General features: G+C 43.9%; 1 protein-coding gene across 6 annotated transcripts in view; it reads left to right on the top strand.

The window, feature by feature from the left end:
* rab3gap1 (RAB3 GTPase activating protein subunit 1) overlaps positions 1-21,898 on the top strand; it is a 62,216-nt gene extending 40,318 nt beyond the window's left edge. For 2 of the 6 annotated variants that reach the window (XM_082545415.1, XM_082545417.1), the window contains 11 exons: positions 2,955-3,009; positions 3,301-3,636; positions 4,418-4,555; positions 6,161-6,388; positions 7,134-7,230; positions 10,228-10,331; positions 12,768-12,883; positions 13,751-13,853; positions 17,677-17,700; positions 20,086-20,106; positions 20,589-21,898. In XM_082545415.1, coding sequence (XP_082401541.1) covers positions 2,955-3,009; positions 3,301-3,636; positions 4,418-4,555; positions 6,161-6,388; positions 7,134-7,230; positions 10,228-10,331; positions 12,768-12,883; positions 13,751-13,853; positions 17,677-17,700; positions 20,086-20,106; positions 20,589-20,822 — 1,456 coding nt within the window. In that variant the 3' untranslated portion in view covers positions 20,823-21,898. The remainder of the gene's footprint in view (positions 1-2,954; positions 3,010-3,300; positions 3,637-4,417; positions 4,556-6,160; positions 6,389-7,133; positions 7,231-10,227; positions 10,332-12,767; positions 12,884-13,750; positions 13,854-17,676; positions 17,701-20,085; positions 20,107-20,588) is intronic. The other 4 variants (XM_082545416.1, XM_082545420.1, XM_082545418.1 and 1 more) reach the window with 3 other exon arrangements.
* Positions 21,899-22,147: the final 249 nt, after the last annotated feature.

Below are 22,147 nucleotides of genomic sequence, written 5' to 3'. Positions count from 1 at the left end.
TCGTACCTGCTGATTCCAGGCCTTTCTGTGGCTCTTCATAACTGGGCCTTGACTCTTCTGATAATTCTTTTCACTGGTCTGTGTGAAATCTCGTGGCCCATTTATGGTGAAATAATATTCTTTCCACTTTACCAAAAGTGCGCTGGAACCTTCAGTAGTTCTACTGTGACCACTGCCACCAGCATGTTTTGCAAAGGTCTTGAGAGAGCTCGTTGTTTTTACCCATCATGAGACGTTTGTTGTGTGAAACCTGAATAATGAGACCATCAGTTGGGACTGAACCAGCTGATATTTGATTTGATATTAATTGGCGAGGTCTGTGACGAGTTACATGACTCTTTGGTGGCAGGACTCCTGGGCTGGAGGTGCGAGTCCCACTGAGTCTGTGGATGTTGTTGGACTGTCCTGGTTTCCCACCTCGGGATAAGCAGACTACAGTAGCGGTTTCCCTTTCTAAGAAGTGGGACTAGGGGCTGTGCTTGAACTTGGGAATGATACTCCAAAGCCTCCCTGGAAGTCTGTGACTGGGTCAGTTCGTTAGTTGAACCTGAGGTTGAGGATATATTTTCAGCCCTGCAGCTCCTCTGCCTGCTGTCAGATGGTGACGGCATACAAAGTATCTGGTACCACTGTCCTCTGTGTGCTGCTGTTGGTCCATCAGCTGTGGAGAGAGTGAAGAATAAGTGATAATGAAAAGTTGTTGTTCTCGTTGAACTCTGTTATTGCTGCTTTATTCGTGGCCAACACTCAGCAGATATTGGCATCAGCCGATTTCAGTCGGGATCTCAATGGAGTTCATGGAAGAGCAGAACCTATTTGCAAACATTTGTGGAAACACATTTTGAGACCAGAGGAGATGGATTTGTCAGAGCGGGGGCCCCCAGGCTGTGGAGTGCTTTGCCTCCATCATTATGTTGCCTTGATTGCATTTACAGTGGGGCAAAAAAGTATTTAGTCAGCCACCGATTGTGCAAGTTCCCCCACCTAAAATGATGACAGAGGTCAGTAATTTGCACCAGAGGTACACTTCAACTGTGAGAGACAGAATGTGAAAAAAAAATCCATGAATTCACATGGTAGGATTTGTAAAGAATTTATTCGTAAATCAGGGTGGAAAATAAGTATTTGGTCACCTCAAACAAGGAAAATCTCTGGCTCTCACAGACCTGTAACGTCTTCTGTAAGAAGCTTTTCTGTCCCCCACTCGTTACCTGTATGAATGGCACCTGTTTGAACTCATCATCTGTATAAAAGACACCTGTCCACAGCCTCAAACAGTCAGACTCCAAACTCCGCCATGGCCAAGACCAAAGAGCTTTCGAAGGACACCAGGAAAAGTATTGTAGACCTGCACCAGACTGGGAAGAGTGAATCTACAATAGGCAAGCAGCTTGGTGTGAAAAAATCAACTGTGGGAGCAATCATCAGAAAATGGAAGACATACAAGACCACTGATAATCTCCCACGATCTGGGACTCCACGCAAGATCTCATCCCGTGGGGTCAAAATGATCATGAGAACGGTGAGCAAAGATCCCAGAACCACACGGGGGGACCTGGTGAATGACCTGCAGAGAGCTGGGACCAAAGTAACAAAGGTCACCATCAGTAACACACTTCAACGGCAGGGAATCAAATCCCGCAGTGCCAGACGTGTTCCGCTGCTGAAGCCAGTGCATGTCCAGGCCCGTCTGAAGTTTGCCAGAGAGCACATGGATGATACAGCAGAGGATTGGGAGAATGTCATGTGGTCAGATGAAACCAAAGTAGAACTTTTTGGTATAAACTCAACTCGTCGTGTTTGGAGGAAGAAGAATACTGAGTTGCATCCCAAGAACACCATACCTACTGTGAAGCATGGGGGTGGAAACATCATGCTATGGGGCTGTTTTTCTGCCAAGGGGACAGGACGACTGATCCGTGTTAAGGACAGAATGAATGGGGCCATGTATCGTGAGATTTTGAGCCAAAACCTCCTTCCATCAGTGAGAACTTTGAAGATGAAACGAGGCTGGGTCTTCCAACATGACAATGATCCAAAACACACCGCCCGGGCAACAAAGGAGTGGCTCCGTAAGAAGCATTTGAAAGTCCTGGAGTGGCCTAGCCAGTCTCCAGACCTCAACCCCATAGAAAATCTGTGGCGGGAGTTGAAAGTCCGTGTTGCTCGGCGACAGCCCCAAAACATCACTGCTCTCGAGAAGATCTGCATGGAGGAATGGGCCAAAATACCAGCTACTGTGTGTGCAAACCTGGTAAAGACCTATAGTAAACGTTTGACCTCTGTTATTGCCAACAAAGGTTATGTTACAAAGTATTGAGTTGTATTTTTGTTATTGACCAAATACTTATTTTCCACCCTGATTTACCAATAAATTCTTTACAAATCCTACCATGTGGATTCATGGTTTTTTTTTTTCACATTCTGTCTCTCACAGTTGAAGTGTACCTCTGGTGCAAATTACTGACCTCTGTCATCATTTTAGGTGGGGGAACTTGCACAATCGGTGGCTGACTAAACACTTCTTTGCCCCACTGTATTTTTATAAACAGCAGCTTGAGACTCATTTATTTAGCCTGGCTTTGAACTAGATTTGTGCTGTTTCATATTATTGTGAAGCACTCTGTGGTTCTTATCCTGTGCCATATAAATAAAGTCAAATGCTGGATGTCTGTACTTTGTCCAGCTTCAGCTGACCAGCTGAGCTGACACTTTAGAATCGGGCTTTGGTGTTGTTGTCAGTCATGTTGGATCTCCGTCCGTCTCTAATAACAGACAAATGACCAAAATGTAAAAATCCAACTCCAAGTACATAATACCAGGTACAAAAGCCCCTGCAGTGTTTGTGCCGTGCTCTAACTAAAACTTTGCTTGAAATTGTTTAAGCAGTATTTGTTTCTCTGTTAACACACTGGTGTTCACTCATATCCATCTCTGTGCTTCCTAATCTGCAGGCTGGCAGGTGGAGCTCCTGATCTTCGCTGTTGTCTTTTGCATCAGAAGTTCCAGGTAGCCACACAGTGCAAGGACTAATTGAACGATTTAAAAGACAAAAAACAACATCATGCACATTTGTAGACTTGCAACTTTAATTCCAGTGGTTTATCAAAAGTGTTGTGTTAACTTTGATAATTGGAACGATGTTTAGGTGATAAAGAGAAAAATGAATTCTGAGAGCTGATGCTCAGTGTGATACAGCATCTTCAAACTCCCAAACACCTGTTTATGTCGTGTTGTCTGTTGAACACAAGTAGCAGTGTTATGTTTCCATGTGTGAAAAGAGTTTTTGTTCCTGGACAGATGCTGAATTGTTGTATCGAAAGGAAGAAGGCCAGAGATGAATCTCACAAGGTACCCGAGGGGAAAGAAAAGGAACACAGGGTCTCAGGTGCCTGCCAGAAGAGCCGCCAAGGACCAGAGTGTGCAACCAGTGCTTCCAGTTCAACAAGAGAGATGTCTCAAGGAAAATCCTGGGACTCGTGGAGTGACAGCGAGGAGGAATTCTTCGAGTGCCTGAGTGACCAGGGCGAGACTGAGGCGACACAAGCTGAGGGCAGAGCTGAGGGCAGGCTGCACCCCCACAACAACATGACTCTGCTCAACTCTGCAGAGCCTCTCTATGTTCCCGTCACACAGGTCAGAGTCACTGCCTCACTGTGCAAACACATCATATGCTGTTATTTATTCCAAATACAGCATGTTGAAAATAATAGTCGGGTCACATGGGGTGGAGCCTATCCCATACCATAGGGCGAGAGGCGGGGTTCACCCTGGACAGGTCGCCAGTCGCAGGGCGAACACAGAGAGACAGACAAACATTTAACCCAGAGGTGTCCAACTCCAGGCCTCGAGGGCCGGCGTCCTGCAGATCTCACCCTGTGTCAACACACCTATTAGAATTAGATGATTAGTTCAGCCTCTGGAGAACTTCCACGATAAGGATAAGCTTTATTTGTTGGTTGCCTGCAACTGAGATGACCTAATCGACCATAGATACAATGTACAAACTTAACATTGGGGATACAGGTCAGGCTAACTAGCAACAAAGGATAGCCCTAACCCAAGACACTTTGAGGAGGTCATTTAGCCATTGAAATCAGCTGTGTTGGATCAAGGACACATCTAAAACCTGCAGGACACCGGCCCTCGAGACCTGGAGTTGGACACCTCTGATTTATGCTCTCATTCACACCTGTGGGCAGTTTAGAGTCAGAGTTAACCCAACCCCACTCGCTCTATGTTCAAAGACGTGCAGTTAATAATTAGAACTAAAAGAAAGCGGTTGTAACAGTACAGAGGCGACCTTTGTGTGACAAAACCATGAAAGCAGATCTCATATAAGTGGTTCACAGAAATGTCATTAAGCTCAGCTGAAGCTGACTGAGTCTGATATCTGTGCATCATGTTTCATTTTCAGGAACCTGCTCCAATGACAGAGGACCTGTTAGCAGAGCAGTCAGAGGTACTGACCAAACTGGGCACATCAGCTGAAGGTACCCACCTGCGTGCTCGGATGCAGAGTGCCTGTCTGCTATCTGACATGGAGTCCTTCAAAGTGAGTCGGACACACTCTGGGTCAGCTGTCTCCTAAGTTTCTTAGTGCTTCCTGTCTAACATCCACACTTAGACGGACACATCAGAGAGCAGCTTGGGGTTAGTATCTTGGCTAAGGATACTTGGCCTGCAGACTGGAGGAACCAGGGATTGAACCACGACCTTCTGATCAGTAGATGACCTGCTAATGAGCTACAGCCACCCGTTAGCCTTCAGCATTAGCCACATGTTGTGGAAGTTTTCCATTAAATAAAGCCTGCAGACGAGCGGTAGCTAACATTCTTTAATCAAAACAAAGAACAGAAAACCAAGCTTGGTGGAGAGCCTGCATGACCGCGGGGCAGACGGTCAGCAGAGTCTCCCTGAGCCTAGCGTGGCTCTCAGTTAAAAACCTTCTTCAGGAACAAAAGGCAATACACAGCTGTTTCACACCTTAAGGTTCACACTCCCTTGCTACCTCCCAGAGTCCTCGAAGAGACAAAAGATTCTTCCTGTGGAGTTCTGCTTCCCCCCAACTTCCTTACCAGACTCCCACCATCTGTGTAACTGCATGAGTGTGAGACATGCTAAAATCCAGTGGCACCAAGGCATTATACAATAACATAATATGAATAATACATAAATAAAATAAATTCTTATACACACATTAGCGTCAGTGTGCCCTCGAGTTGCTACATGTCTGCTAGTTTTACTGTTCAGGATGTTTTGTGTGTGTGTGTGAACTGCCTGCAGTGAACATAACTGTGCAGTCACACACACACACACACAGTAGTCACAGAGAGTACCGCTGTGGTAGGGTGACCATAAAGAGGACACTGGGCCCAGTCATGAAGAACTTTAATAATACTGTTAGCTTAAAGAAAACGACGTCTTCTCTCTGCAGTTAATGAATGGGATATTAATAAAAAATGTCATGTAGGCTTTTACAAGTAAACTAGTGTGAAATAAGAGGACTGTTGATCAGCCTACGCTGTGGAAAGCTGTGACTCTGTCACTGACACGTGTGGCATGATGGATGCAGTCATGCTGGGAGAAGCTACGTGAGTGCAGAAACCTCTGATCACCAGACGATCACGTGGTCGTCAGTTTTCAAACAGCTCATTGCAGTTTTATAAATCATCTTCAGAGGTTATTTGAACCTTGTCTTTGCAGAGACCTGCAGATCTGAGGCAGTAATGCAGTGATAATGACCAGCACACAGTGTAAGTCATGCTGCAGCTGCCCTGAATCTACAGTGTTGGTTATTCCCACCATGTCTCTGTTTCTGATCCAGTGTGGACGAGCTCTTTATTCAGTCTGAACTGGTTTTAATACTAAAATACAATTGATTTGTTATTCATAGATTTTCAGATTTACTCTTACACAAAAAAGTAAAACATTTTTGTTGCCAGATCACACGTATTTACTTCCAGTCCTGAACAGAAGGAAATCGTTTTGATGCATAAATGACATTTTATGTTCAGTGACAGCCTGGTGTGCTTGGGTCCATGAATGCAGTGGTGTTGTGAGTGGGCCCTGTTCGAGTCGTCAGTGCCAGTATGAGGTGTCAGTGAATATATTTACACATTACTTCATTTAAAGTACGAGTTTGTGTCTCTGTCCACAGGCAGCCAACCCCGGCTGTGTCCTGGAGGATTTTGTGCGCTGGTATTCACCTCGGGATTACGTAGAAGAGGAAGTGGTTGATGAGAAGGGCAACACGATGGTGACCGGGACACTCAGTCCCAGGATGAAGATCCCAGGCAACATGTGGGTGGAGGCTTGGGAGACTGCCAGGGTCACACCTGCACGACGCCAAAAAAGACTTTTTGATGACACCAAGGAGGCCGAGAAGGTCTGAAGCAGGTCGTTCGTTTTGCCGCATGCGTGTTTTTAAGCCAAACGTGTTTACTAAGTGGATCACAAAGTGTTTTCATGAATGTTTCTGCTGATTTTCAGGATCAGCTTCTGCCATGGGACCGTTTTGGCTCATGTATGTTGGAGAAGTCAGTTTAACACAGATCTGTGCTCACAGACATGTTGAAGCATTTTCACATGTTGATGAAAAAGGATCTGATGCTGTCACGCACGATGTTTAACTGACACACAGCAGCTCTCTGTGGTGTGATGGTGTTAAATGAAGAACAACTTTAAACCAGCTTCTATTAATGATCCGGTCGGCTTTATGGGAAAGGGACAAACAGTAACTGGGGTTAGTTGTTTCCTCACCCAAAGAGGGTCCTGGATTTGGACCCGGGCAGGTCCCTGCCAAGCGTTTGCATGTTCTTCCTGCACATATGAAAGCAGAGCTCGGAGCTCCAGTTTGCACCATCACTGAAAATGTTGCCTGTCTTTTAAAGACATTGTTTATCCAAAAAGAGAAAGTTAAAAATAATGCTCACTGATAGTCTTATGACAGATTTAAAGATCTGGGTATGACTGGTCCCTCTGTGAATAACCATCATAGAGAAAGGTCACCGTTTATCTGGAGTCTTCTTCAGAGGCAGCCTGTTGGCTGTGCAAAAATATTCTGTTGATCTGAAAGAGCAAAAGGAAAACAGAAGCCAGGCAAACTAAACTTTTTGGGGGTTTGTCTTTAGGTTCTGCACTACATGGCGATGCAGAAACCTGCAGACCTGGCCCGTCACCTCCTGCCCTGTATACTTCATGCAACTATTCAGAAGTTGAAGGAAGAAGGTAAGTCCTCACCGTTTGGTTGAAAAACACATTTATATGAAATAAAATCAGGGAAAATAACTCTGAGCCCACAGCAGGTAAATTACAGTAAGACCGAAATACAAAAAACTAAAGATATTAAAATAAGTACTAAAAAAATGAAATGCAACCCGAGATGTTAATGGAGAAAAAAAAACAGAAGCTGCATGAATAAAAAAGTAGAAATCTTGGACGCTGCCAGCATAATGCACAGGCTTTTGACGGGGCTCGCACACAAACACAAAGCAGAGGATGAAGCATCACCAAATATGTTTCCAAACCAAAGAAGATAAGATGAAGCATACCTGCGCAGCGGTGGGTGATGAGGAGAGGCCGCAGCGTGTCTGTCTTAAAGTGCAAGTTTGTGACAGTTTAAAGCTTAACAAGCTAAGACGCCAAACATCCAGAGCACAAAGACAAGTCAGAGGGCTTTTTCAGACACACACTTCTAAACTGTCGTGCTCAACAGTGTCTCTGCTAAAACTGCGTCTGTGCTCTGCTCCTGTAAAGTTGCCTATCGAGTGCTTAATGATAAGGTGCATGGTAGCTGCTTTCCTCTGCAGGTGGATAAAGCCACTGATAGTGACAAAGGAATGACTTCTGCAGACAGGCTCCTGGCAGAGCCACTGCAGAGGAACTCTTTACAATCACTGACTGTGAAACGTGAGGACTGTGTGGGGACGTGCAGACGGGGGCGCGACGGCTGGGAAACGAGGAGGGCTGCAAGTGGACGCACTGTATGATACACGCTGGCGTCTACACAGCTCAGTCCTGAGCTGAGTGATGTAATGACTGATTGCATCGACACAGTCATTACATCAAAATACAACCCCTTTTTTCCGGCACTGAAGCGAAACAGGCTCCGCCCACACAGCCGTTCTGTATCACAGCTGTGATGCAAAAAGATTTGGGCACCACTGGTATAGAGTGACTGGAACCCAGAACCTGGAAGTGTCCAGTGATGTGAGGGTAAAGGACGTCTCACTGTGTACTTTGGTGCACAGATGAGTTTGTGGTCGGTTCAGTGAATGCAGCCCATGAGCTGCAGAAAAAGCCCAAATCCTGAGCCCCCCAAGATTTACTGCACATGTTTCTTTTTCTTTCTTTTTCAGCTATTTATTTATGAGTGACTTATGTATGTATGTATATATATATGTATATATTGTACTATTCTTGGTTAGTGTATTGTCTGTCTTGTCTTAATGTTGGTTTATAATGGAGCACTGTAACAAAAAATAATTTCCCCCGGGGATCAATAAAGTATTCTGATTCTGATTCTGATTGATTTGGGCTCAAGATGTGTTCTGCACTGCAGGCCCTTGGACTCCATCAGGGTTTGGGCCAGTTTTGAGCTCTTATAAGTATCAGAGATGGACACGTGATATTTTCAGGGCTGCGTAGGCATGATGGGTAGAACATGACCCTGGTGTTAAAATGCAGGTAAATGTGATTTAGTTTGTTTACTCTAACTAGCTACCCAACCCTCACTGTAAAAGGAGCCTGGAAAGTTTCCCCAGCATGAATTTCTTTCAGTCAAGTTTTCTCCAGTAATGATCAGAAATCAGATAAAACCCACTCTTTATTTTATTCTACACACAATAAATTGATAATTATTCCAGGATACAGAAAAGTCTAGATTTCGTCTTCAGACTGTCACATCTGGAGCAGGGCATAATTTGATTTGGTTTTTAGAAGAAGCTAAAGATCTTTCAGTCGTGTTGCTGTTGTTCCCTGACACCTGCAGTGCAACCATTAATTTAGCTAATGAGAGTTCACGTATAATTATAACAGGTCTTAGTTTCTGGATCGTCTCTAAGTTGACGGTATACTGCTAAGACCAGTTCTGAGTCTAGAGACAGCCAATGAGAGACACTAGTAAGGACATCACTGAGGAGAGTTTTCTAGTACTTTGGAGAAACCTCAATCAGCTAACGTCCTGCTGTGATACTCAGACCTTTTCTCTAATTAAACCAGAAAGCTAGTTTTCATTTATTCTGTAATATCCCAGAATGTTTCAGCATGTCAGAAATGCTTTGGTGCATATCCAGGTTGTATGCAAATTAATTCTGATTAAGTCTGGACTACAAAATACAAAACATAGCTTGGACACAACAATAATGTCCTCGTTTCACTTCTTTAAAAAATGTATTTTGATCTTATGACACTTACTAAAAGCTTTACTTCCAGAGGTTGACAGAGACGCTCCGTGCTGATAACACGTGAATGTGTGAAGGTTTGTATCATATCTATCTAACAGACTCCAGTTTGTGCATGTAAATGGAGAGTCCTCTTCACACACTGAGGTTAGTTATGGAGTTCCACAGGGTTCAGTGCTAGGACCAATTCTGTTTACATTATACATGCTTCCCTTAGGCAGCATCATTAGAAGACATAGCATACATTTACACTGCTATGCAGATGACACCCAGCTCTATCTGTCCATGAAGCCAGATAACACACACCAATGGGTTAAACTGCAGGAATGTCTTAAAGACACAAAGACCTGGATGGCCGCTAACTTTCTGCTTCTTAATTCAGATCAAACTGAGGTTATTGTACTCGGTTATTGCAGATGGCCCCGCCCCTCCCTGAGCCTGGCTCTGCTGAAGGCTTCTTCCTGTTTAAAGGGAGTTTTTCCTTGTGCCAAAGCACATGTGGGTATATTCCTGGACAAAAGGCTTAGTTTCTATTTGCAGATGTGTTCTGTGATCCTCTGAAATAGCTGGATTAATTAACTCCAATAATAATCCATCAAGACTTTGTGGATATGTTTTAATCTCTGTAAAGATTATTATAAAATGTTGTGAAGGTTTTGTTTATTTCAAAAGGATCTGTATTAGTAAGATAATAGTTTGCAGGTTTACTCGATTTTAGGCTTTTTCTCATGTTAACAGTAATTGAGGTTACAAACGTGGCAGGTCTTTCTTTTAATCACAGCTTTCTGTCACTCTGGAAACACTGTCATTTCTTCTCTTTCAGAGTCTGCTGAAGATATTCCATCAGTGCAAAAAACCATTCAGCAAGCTACAGTTCAAGCGAGCAAGCTCCTGCAGTCCCCCAACCAGGACTACAAGAAGTTAGAGGTCAGTGAAAACTCGACCGGACTTTCCACAAATGATTCAGTTTAAAAGAAAGTATCATTAGATTCACCCAAAAAAGTTTTGTTTTTAATACATTATTGATTGATTGTTAACTGTGTTTTTGTTGTAGTTGAGTATGTGCTGTACATGAGGTGTACGTAGACTGGACAGTGTGCACCATGGCTGAGAACTTGGCTGATAATTATTATGACTGTTGATGGTTGAACCATGAAAACAGGGGTGTGGTGCAGTGGGATTGTAGTGGGAGCTGGAGTAATAAACTCCAGTGCTTCCTCAGTGATGGCTAACTTTTTTCTAAACCTAGGTAATTCCTTCGGCTGTTCCCACCTGGGCTCAAAGCTTTTATACTCTGCTGATATCGGATGTGTTTATCAGTGATCGAAAACAGAGACTGAGATTGTTATTATTGAGTTTGATCACACGTTAGGTGCATTAAACACCTGCTTTAATACTGTCCTAAAGTCTGAGAACAATCATCACTTCTTCACATATAAAAATGTTCTTCTCACTAGCACTCAGTATCCATACAGCCCCTTTTCTTTGAATAACACTGTACAGCTGCACAGCTAAACCCCACCATGTTATATTTGCTTGATTGGACAGTCTTGTTGTGTAAAAGTATTCTTGGCTTTCTCAAAGTACATTTAAGTATGCCATGTATCCACTGTGACTCCAAACACGCCTTTTACACCCCGAGACTCAGCCTATAACGTTCCACGTAGGAAAAACCACGTACAGTGGGGCAAAAAAGTATTTAGTCAGCCACCGATTGTGCAAGTTCCCCCACCTAAAATGATGACAGAGGTCAGTAATTTGCACCAGAGGTACACTTCAACTGTGAGAGACAGAATGTGGAAAAAAAAAATCCATGAATCCACATGGTAGGATTTGTAAAGAATTTATTGGTAAATCAGGGTGGAAAATAAGTATTTGGTCAATAACAAAAATACAACTCAATACTTTGTAACATAACCTTTGTTGGCAATAACAGAGGTCAAACGTTTACTATAGGTCTTTACCAGGTTTGCACACACAGTAGCTGGTATTTTGGCCCATTCCTCCATGCAGATCTTCTCGAGAGCAGTGATGTTTTGGGGCTGTCGCCGAGCAACACGGACTTTCAACTCCCGCCACAGATTTTCTATGGGGTTGAGGTCTGGAGACTGGCTAGGCCACTCCAGGACTTTCAAATGCTTCTTACGGAGCCACTCCTTTGTTGCCCGGGCGGTGTGTTTTGGATCATTGTCATGTTGGAAGACCCAGCCTGGTTTCATCTTCAAAGTTCTCACTGATGGAAGGAGGTTTTGGCTCAAAATCTCACGATACATGGCCCCATTCATTCTGTCCTTAACACGGATCAGTCGTCCTGTCCCCTTGGCAGAAAAACAGCCCCATAGCATGATGTTTCCACCCCCATGCTTCACAGTAGGTATGGTGTTCTTGGGATGCAACTCAGTATTCTTCTTCCTCCAAACACGACGAGTTGAGTTTATACCAAAAAGTTCTACTTTGGTTTCATCTGACCACATGACATTCTCCCAATCCTCTGCTGTATCATCCATGTGCTCTCTGGCAAACTTCAGACGGGCCTGGACATGCACTGGCTTCAGCAGCGGAACACGTCTGGCACTGCGGGATTTGATTCCCTGCCGTTGTAGTGTGTTACTGATGGTGACCTTTGTTACTTTGGTCCCAGCTCTCTGCAGGTCATTCACCAGGTCCCCCCGTGTGGTTCTGGGATCTTTGCTCACCGTTCTCATGATCATTTTGACCCCACGGGATGAGATCTTGCGTGGAGCCCCAGATCGAGGGAGATTATCAGTGGTCTTGTATGTCTTCCATTTTCTGATGATTGCTCCCACAGTTGATTTTTTCACACCAAGCTGCTTGCCTATTGTAGATTCACTCTTCCCAGTCTGGTGCAGGTCTACAATACTTTTCCTGGTGTCCTTCGAAAGCTCTTTGGTCTTGGCCATGGCGGAGTTTGGAGTCTGACTGTTTGAGGCTGTGGACAGGTGTCTTTTATACAGATGATGAGTTCAAACAGGTGCCATTCATACAGGTAACAAGTGGGGGACAGAAAAGCTTCTTACAGAAGACGTTACAGGTCTGTGAGAGCCAGAGATTTTCCTTGTTTGAGGTGACCAAATACTTATTTTCCACCCTGATTTACGAATAAATTCTTTACAAATCCTACCATGTGGATTCATGGACTTTTTTTTCACATTCTGTCTCTCACAGTTGAAGTGTACCTCTGGTGCAAATTACTGACCTCTGTCATCATTTTAAGTGGGGGAACTTGCACAATCGGTGGCTGACTAAATACTTTTTTGCCCCACTGTATGTGTATAAATGTGACAGTCTTGGGGTCTCATGCTGTCAGGATTGAGCAGACAGTTGTTCTTGTCCTGTGTGCAGGATTTCATTAACCAGCTGCTGAGCATGGAGACAGTCATCACTCAAGCTCGCTCGCTCAAGGCCAAGTTCTCCATTCCTGAGGACGACAGCGGAGAGGCTGCTGATGAACTGAAGAAGTGAGTCGCAGAGTTTGAGCTGCGCTCACTGACAGCTTTGTTTGTGCTGTTGGTGACATGTAAACGTCTTCACCGTCACTATAGATAGTTTGTCAGTAACAGGTTGTCACGATGAATCTGTTAACGTTTCACAAAGACGCCGTCTGAAGGATCACAGTCAGTTCACACGTTTCACCTTTCACCTTGTCACGCCTGCAGTTAGTGCAAAACGCGGCGGCGCGATTTTTAACCGGTAGTAGGAGATTCGATCACATCACTCCGGTTCTGGCTTCCTTGCATTGGCTTCCCATTGATTTTAGGGTTCGTTTTAAGGTCCTTTTATTGGTTTTTAAATCTTTAAATGGTCTGGCTCCTGTGTACTTATCTGACTTGCTGAAGCCACATGTTCCTCCTCACTCGCTCCGTTCAGCTGAGCAGCTGCTGCTGTCGGTCCCTAAGTCGCGGCTGAAATGCAGAGGAGACCGTGCCTTTTCAATTGCGGCTCCGATGCTCTGGAATAACCTTCCCCTCCAAATTAGACAAGCGTCATCAGTGCAGGTCTTTAAGTCCAGATTGAAAACCTATTTTTATTCCCTGGCTTTTAACTGTAGGAAACTGACACCTTCTTATTTATTTTATTGTATGTAATGATTTTATGGTATTTTTAATTTGGTTGTTGTTTTGATCTGTGTTGTTCAGCACTTTGGTCTGCCTGGTGTGTTCTTAAAGTGCTATACAAATAAACGATGATGATGATGATGTTTCTTTCTCGCTCATGTTGGTGGTCTTATTTATAGTTTTGGTGTCTTCAGGTTTTACATGTTCTTATTTAAGTGTTTTGTTTTGTGGGAATATTGTAACATTTCCCACATTGTGTGTTGTCTCTAGGTTTGTGAGCTCCCTGCTGGAGGAACCAGAGGTGGTAGTGACAGGAGCAGGCCAGGGCCTGGCTGGCAGTATAATCCACAGACTCTTCATCAGTGCTCAGAGGGTAACTCTCACTCTGCCTCCGTGTCCTTCCCACGTCTTGCTGTCAGTTTGATGTATACAGTCATGTATTTGTCATCTATAGAGACATCTTTAGAGGTACACACACACACCAGTCAACCACTTATTCAATATCAGCATCAAGAATAGGTCGGTGTCCCGGTCCTAGAACAAGACATGAAGTCAGCGCTGTTTTATTTATATATACTTCATGTAGATGAAACTGGAAGGACGTGGTCAGCACTGATGTAAAGACGCAGTGTTGTCTGTCAGTGTCAGGAGAGTCTGCTCTATTGTAACGTTGTTTCTTCCTGAAACACACAATTGCTGCTGCTGTGCTGTGAAGCACGTTCAGAGCTATAAGAACCAGTCTGTTTAACTATCAATGAAAAATGAAGAATTATCAGTTTGACTGTGTGACAATTCTGCAGGAACAAAGTTGTGCAGCTCTCTCCACAGTGGAGCAGATCTCCTTCCTGTCTTTGACGCTTCTTTTTCTCTTTCTGCTGTAACAACTATTAATGTGCATTTGTATATGTTTACAGTGTTAGCAGAAACAAAGCTTTGGTGGCCGTGACTCCAGAGATGGAGCCGAGTATCTAATCGAATCATCGGTTTGTTCTTTAAGCCTTAAAAGTGTCCATGTGCTCCACACTGGATCCCAGATTGACTCTGATGCATCAACTGGAACATGAATCCAAAATCCTGCTCCTTCAAGGTCTTAAATAATCAGGCCCCATCTTATCTTAATGACCTTGTAGTACCATATCACCCTATTAGAGCACTTCGCTCTCGCTCTGCAGGCCTACTTGTTGTTCCTAGAGTATTTAAAAGTAGAATGGGAGGCAGAGCCTTCAGTTTTCAGGCCCCTCTTCTGTGGAACCAGCTTCCAGTTTGGATTCAGGAGACAGACAAAACTTTCCTCTTTGATAAAGTTGGATCAGGAACCTTAATTAGTCTGCAATAGACCCTGTGCACGAGAAAATGCTAACTTCCTGTTTTAAGATCGGATGCAGGGTTGTACATTTCCGGTAGCTTTACTTTGCGGTCAATTGCTGCTGCAAAGATGGACTCCAAAATCATGTCCAAAATATGAAAACAGAAAGATCGCGTTAAGTTACAAAGAGCAGAAGGTGGGAACACTCACCACTGCTGTGTCATAAAAAAAATCAAATGATCAGTTTTGAGGTTTGAAGCGTGCAGATCGATTGGTGGTTTACATCACTCAACACAAGCAGAACTGCATTACAGAATCAGAAGCACATCTCTGTATAGTGACAGTTCTTATGATTTAAACAGCATTCAAACTACAGGTGAACAATAGTCAAAGGTTTCCCTGCTAGTCAAGTACACACCTACACAGCATGTCAACAAACCGTGGTAAGGGTCTCTATGCATGAGTATTTACGAAGGGTATGTTGTGACGTACCTTCAAAATTACCGCGGTCCCTCGCTATAACGCGGCCTCGCTGTTTCGCAGATTTTTTTTTTGTGCAAGTTTGCATGCTTTTTTTTTTTTTTGCGCACAGCGCTTTGTGTTCTGCATCCTGATTGGCTGCAGACTATTGTTGATCTCCTCCGTGCCGTCTCTCCTGTACAGTACAGAATCGCTGATTCATTGATTCACTAATGATTCACTGATGTTGAATTATCTCTCAGCTGCTCTGTTCTCATGTGCTGGACCTGAAAACACGGTTTGATCTTTGGTTTCTGTAATACTGGACTTATTTGTCTACGAAGGTTTGAACTTTGAGAGCTTAAACAAGAGAGAAACGTGTGAAAATGTTCATGCCTGTCTGAGTGTATAAATCAAATCAAATCAAATCACTTTTATTGTCACATCACATGTGCAGGTACATTGGTACAGCACATGTGAGTGAAATTCTTGTGTGCGAGCCCCACAAGCAACAGAGTTGTGCAAAATACAAGAATGGCTACATCTGAAACTAATAAATATATGTACAATATATAATAGTGTATGCATTTCTGGATGTGTATACTAAATATTTTTCTACGTGTGTGTGTGTGTGTGTGTGTGTGTGTGTGTGTGTACACATATTTTACAAATTAAATAGAGTAAACAATAAATAAAATATATAAAAAAAAATAAAATATACAGAGTGAGACATGTGCAAAACAGTGCCATTACTGTACAGTGTGGAGTGCATAATGTTAAAGTTCCAGTAGTGAAGCTGAGGTGTCTATGACGTGTTCAGCAGTCTGATGGCCTGGTGGAAGAAGCTGTCTCTCAGTCTGCTGGTACGGGACCGGATGCTGCAGAACCTCCTTCCTGATGGAAGCAGTCTGAACAGTTTATGGCTGGGGTGACTGGAGTCCTTGATGATCCTCCCCGCTTTCCTCAGGCAGCGCTTCCTGTAGATGTCTTGGAGGGAGGGAAGCTCACCTCCAATTATCCGTTCAGAGCACCGCACTACTCTCTGGAGAGCTTTGCAGTTGTAGGCGGTGCTGTTGCCATACCAGGTGGTGATGCATCCAGTGAGGATGCTCTCAATGGCACAGTGATAGAAGGTCCTGAGGATGCGGGGGCTCATGCCGAATCTTTTCAGTCTCCTGAGAAAGAAGAGGCGCTGCTGCGCTATAAAGTGTGTAGTGACGGGTTTTACCTTAAAACATCTATAATAATTGTAAAAAATAAAGTTGGCTACTTCGCAGATTTCACCTATCGCAGGATATTTTTAGAACGTAACTCCCGCGATAAACGAGGGAGCGCTGTTTACAGATACTGAGAAGTATAAAATTTGAATCCTTTCTCTCGTTTGCTCTGAGGCGCGGGGGGAAAATATCGACAAGTCGATCAACATCATCTACAGATACATTCGACATCTCGAGAAATGTAAATCGCCACTTGATTCGTCCATTTGGTTGAAAAAACGACCGTGAACAAGGAGCGAATATCACACCGGAAACTAAGCGCTATACGCCGGAAGTAGCATATGCTAAGGCGCACAGGTCTAAGTTATAGGTCTAAGTTTCCCATGATGCACTGGGTGTTTCTTCTTCACTCAGCATGTGTTAGTACACCTCTCTGCATTCAGTCCGTCTGCCCCTCATCTATCGATGGATGTTAGAGGCTTTGGTTCCCACTGTCGCTCACAGACGGTCACCTAATGTTTCCTGTGTAACTGCAGGGTCTTTGCCTTATAACATAGAAGCAGCTTGAGGTAACTGTTGTTGTGATGCTGTGTGTGTGTAATAAAGCTCCCTTACTGACAGTGGGTCACCACAGCTTGTAGCTCCATGTATTTGATGTGGCACGTTTGCCCTCGCTGACACAACCCTAAAGAGATTTGTGTGTATGAATAAAGTTTATTGTTCATACAGTTCATACAGTACCGTATGTCTGTGAAAGGGTGAATGAGGGTTGTAGCTCCCTCAGCAGCTGTGGAGCGATGGCTCGTGGTCACCTGATTCAGCCCTGGAGATGTGGTTGGTTAGACACGCTGCTTTAGTTTACACTACAAACCACACTCACCTGTTTACACTCCTTTTGTGTTACAACCACCTTGTTACACTCAAACACCAGATGATGCATCTGAGCCAACTAAGGATTCACTGAGACTGAAGAAGCTCGAGATCATAAGAATTTGAGGCTCAGCTGATACCATAGGAGAATCCAACCATTGTATGTCAAGAGACTCTAGGCAGTGAAAGCTCCATCTGGAGGAGGAACGACGTGGTTCAGAGCGTTGCCTCCTGCAGCTGGTGACATGTTCAGATTTCAGCTCTGTCGGTTAGAAAGTCTGTTTTTGTTTTTCATCTGTGTGTTGCTCTTTCATCCTTTTGTTCTTCCTGTTTCTTGCATCAAGCTGGCTGACTTCACCACTGATGAGGTAACCATGAGCAGTAAGCCTCGTGTCGCTCACAGTTACATTTAACATGGTGCGATAAACACACTCAGTCACTGTAAGGTGCATCCTCTCTAAAGGTTCACATAACAGACAAACAGGATAATAAAAATAATCTGGTTCTCTGCAGCGTCCTCAGATGAACAACACACAACAATAATACACGTCTCAGTATTTGTTACACTGAACACAAATATAAACACAACACTTTTGTTTCCATGAGCTGAACTGGATCCTGACTGGTTTTGCGACATGTAAATGGTAAATGGCCTGTATTTGTATAGCGCTTTTCTAGTCCCTAAGGACCCCAAAGCGCTTTACACAACCTGTCATCCACCCATTCACACACACATTCACACACTGGTGATGGCAGCTACAATGTAGCCACAGCCACCCTGGGGCGCACTGACAGAGGCGAGGCTGCCGGACACTGGCGCCACCGGGCCCTCTGACCACCACCAGTAGGCAACGGGTGAAGTGTCTTGCCCAAGGACACAACGACCGAGACTGTCCAAGCCGGGGCTCGAACCGGCAACCTTCCGATTACAAGGCGAACTCCCAACTCTTGAGCCACGATGTGTGTCATTGTGCTACACATGTACGGCATATTTCAGAGTGGCCTTTTATTGTGGGCAGTCTCAGACACACCTGTGCAATATTCATGCTGTCTAATCAGCACCTTGACATGCCACTCCAAAAAATAATTTCTGTCCACTATGAGATGAAGGAGAACAACACCCTGATACCTGCAGGCCTGACAGCAGCAGATGTATCACTGCTGTAACACCTGTAACACTCAGCAGTCGCCTCATTGTTCTGACACACACAACAAAACTATTGACTACACTACACACTAACTACACACTAACTACACACTAACTACATAAGATTTGCGCTAAACGTCGCAAATCTCTCACATCTCCAAGCACCGCCGTCACTCCTAAAACTTCCTCCCGTTTCTAGCCCTTGCCATATCATTTTTGATTGGTCCACATGGTACATTTTTCCACCAATAGGAAAGGCTGGGGGGTGTTGTTTTTGCTCACAGGCTTTCGAGCGTTTTCCTTATAAAACGCCGTTTTTCCCGTTTCTTCCTGCAGTAAATATAAACAACGACAGTATTCAGGAAGAAAACCAAACATTGCAGATATTTTATCATAACTCTGGTTTTACGTGGCCGATCAACACAATTTAAAAACTGGTATAAAGTCCACACTTTGTCCGTCAGTTGTTCCGTCTGTCCTGCTCACATCTCCAGTGGTTGTACACGTTGTCATTAACGTGGCTTCACTCCACATCAGCCGCTTTGCTAAAACACCGGTGTCGGCACATAAGGACGCTGTCATAGCCTGACAACCACGTATGCGAATGTGAATCGGATCATTGGCTGGACTGTGGGATAAGGTGGCCTCGTTCTAATCCCATACAGGAGCAGCCAGTCACTGACTCACACTGCAAAACAGAATCGTTAAAGTTTTAATTTTAATTTCAATTCAGGTGATTTTTAAAAAAAAAAAAATTTTTTTGTGTGCACAACGCAGATTTTCTGTGCGCAGAGACGTGCCAGCAGTGCGCAATTGTGCACGCGTGCAGCTTAGAGGGAACATTGCTTGCGAGTCTCGGGTCTTTTGTGTTTGTAGAAAATGTTTCATATCTTTGAGTTCAGCTCATGGAAAACAGGAGCAAAAACAAAAGTGTTGCGTTTATATTTTTGTTCAGTGTAAACCATCAGGTTTGACCCAGAATAGAGTTTGATCCACATGGTGGCGCTGTGAAAAGTGCGCGCTGTACTGGTGTCACCAGTGTTCCCAGCCCACAGACCAGTGCTGCCACTAATCGAGTTTCATTAGCAGCATCTAAATGCTGTTTAAAGGTGGACTTCATCTGTCACACAGGAGCAGTTTGGCTTTGCTTTGCTTAAATAATGACCTGGTGTATTTCTGTATACACACCTGCTAAGGATCAGGTGACTTTTATAATAAAAGGTTAATACGTAAAAACTTAAAGATAAAAAGGGCTGTTTTTAGCAGTATTTAGGCTGCAGTCTGTGTATTATGTCCATGATATTCTACATTACAGTAAAAACAGTAATTATATAAAGAACAGATGGATCAGGATCCTGTCTGTTCTTTACTATGATCTCAGCTGATAATGAGGCTTGAAAGAGACATGTTTGAACTTTTGCATTGATCAGACAAATAAGCCTGCATGTTTGCATGAGCTTTACCTTTAACTGTAAAACATGAAGCCTTTGTTATTAAAAAAACAAAACCCTTTTGGTGTCATACAGGTAAGAAAGCAGCGAAGCGTTTTTCTCTCTAACAGACCTTTCATCTGTTTTCTCTGCCGTTGCTCTGACGGGACCTGCAGGGTGTTTTTGGTGACGTGGAGGTTTGCACAGTTGTTGCCTGTGGTGTGTGTAGAAATGTTCATGTTCTAGTCCCACTGTGAAGCACATAGACGTGTCCTGACTTCCTGTCTGTCCCACACTCTGTTGTCTCTGTTTGTTGCTGCCAACAGTACAAGTCATCTTTGCAGATTTTACTGAATTAACAAAAAACATGTTTACTGAAAGACTTATTCAGTAAACACGTTTGTTACACTGAGACTGAAACAGAGATCCCTGTTTACGCTCATAGAAAACGAGCCTCTGTTTTACTTTATTGAAATCATTTCTAATCACAGACAGGATCAGCAGCGTGCAGCTGCAGTGAGGTGTTGGTAGAGGAGCTGTGTTTGTGAGCTGTAGTCTGGATCAGGTCTCTGTGGGAGACTCGGTTACAGTACTTCTGAATATCCACGTGTCCACCTCACACAGCACATTTCTTCAGAATCGGTTGCTGTTTGCTAACATTTGACCTTTGCCCTTTTAGGCTGCCCTTCTGGCGCCCGTCGATGAGGACTTGGGATCTGACAAGAAGCAAACTGGGGGAAGCAGCAGAGTACCAGACTTCCCTCCTCCAGCAGGCCGGGAGATCTTGTTGCGCACCTGTGTGCCGCGACCAGCAGCGTACTCCAAGGCGCTGCCTCAGCGGCTCTTCTGTGTCCTGATGAGGGAGGAGTTTAGGTTGGCCGGAGCCTTTTCCACAGACACGTCCTTCTTTTAAGTCCTGTGAACAATTCACACCTGGGATAAAGATAAGTGAAGGACACAGGATGGAGACTTTCACATGTATGAACGTGGCCATGGAGTAAGATCATAGAAATACATTTCTTCATTTGTTTGCTTTATTTGTAAGAACGGTGCAATATTTCAGCATCTACGGCTCACCCAAGCTTAAAAGCAGGAAGCAGTATATTACTGGCATTGATTAAGAAGCATTTATGGCTTTGTCTGGAAATATGTGAAACTACATCCTTCTCTGTATAAAGCTGCAGCTTCCCACGGTGCTGAGATAAAAGTTTCACACTAAAACCTTCATTTTACCTTCAAAGCTTCTCTTGATGCCTTTTTAAGGAAATGAAATTTGTCGTTAGGATGGAGTTCCCCATCCTGCACTCACCACACGCTAACACAACCTTCTCAACTCTGATATTTAGTAGATTATATTTCAGTTGCAGGGATTGGTCCTGATGGTAAACATGAGAGCCGGTGAGGACTTCATGGGTCGTTTCAGCTGAGCTCCATCCTCCAGCATGTCCTGCTGCTGGATTAACACACAGCTGTTTGTTTGCATCCGACCAGAACCAGACCGTGCAGTTCTTATTCCTGTTCATAAGCTGATTGTTCAAACATGAAGCTCTTTGACGTTGTATAAAAACTGAAACGACACTTTACAGCTGACTGTGATGTTTTAAATGGAGCTGGTTCCTCGAGGCGCGTCCGACAGCGTGAGGGGAAAATTGGTTTTGTAATATTTTCTTTGTTTTGTTAAGGGTGTATCCATCCCATAATACAGACACTTTTAACGACAGGGCGTTTTCTGATTTGCTTTCAGTGTTCATTTGATTTGTTACTAGAGCAGCAGTCAGTGCTTTACAGTTGGTTCACTGTCGTCTTGTTTCCTCCCTCGTCCCGCTGACCACCCCACACGCCGCCTCCTGTTAAAGGCTAACGTGGGTCCTTCCACCCACAGCTGCAGTGCACACGCAGGATTTTTGATTTGGGGAATGTTCTCTGTAATATTGTAGAGCTGACTGCTGTTGTTGGCACTGTAAAACAATAAAGCTGAATTGAACTAAAGTGAATAATTTGAAAATGACTCAGTGTTTTATCAGCGACATGTTACCACAGCCTTTTAAGATCACTGAACCTGTTACTTCAAAAAACAACATGTAATGTTGAAGGGGACAAAGAGTTAGATCATGTTTGACACCTTTGTTGATCAAAACTTCTAAGATCCAGGTTGAATAAAACAGCATTAGGTGTGTGATTTCACTCTGCTCCACACACCTGCGTGCTCCAATCAGAGACACCAGAGGAACAGGTGAT

This window comes from Aulonocara stuartgranti (genome assembly GCF_965226115.1).
Source record: "Aulonocara stuartgranti genome assembly, chromosome: 8".
NCBI classification, from domain to species: domain Eukaryota; kingdom Metazoa; phylum Chordata; class Actinopteri; order Cichliformes; family Cichlidae; genus Aulonocara; species Aulonocara stuartgranti.
The sequence above is the reverse complement of the archived record's forward strand: the minus strand, read 5'-3'. Positions and strand labels throughout refer to the sequence as shown.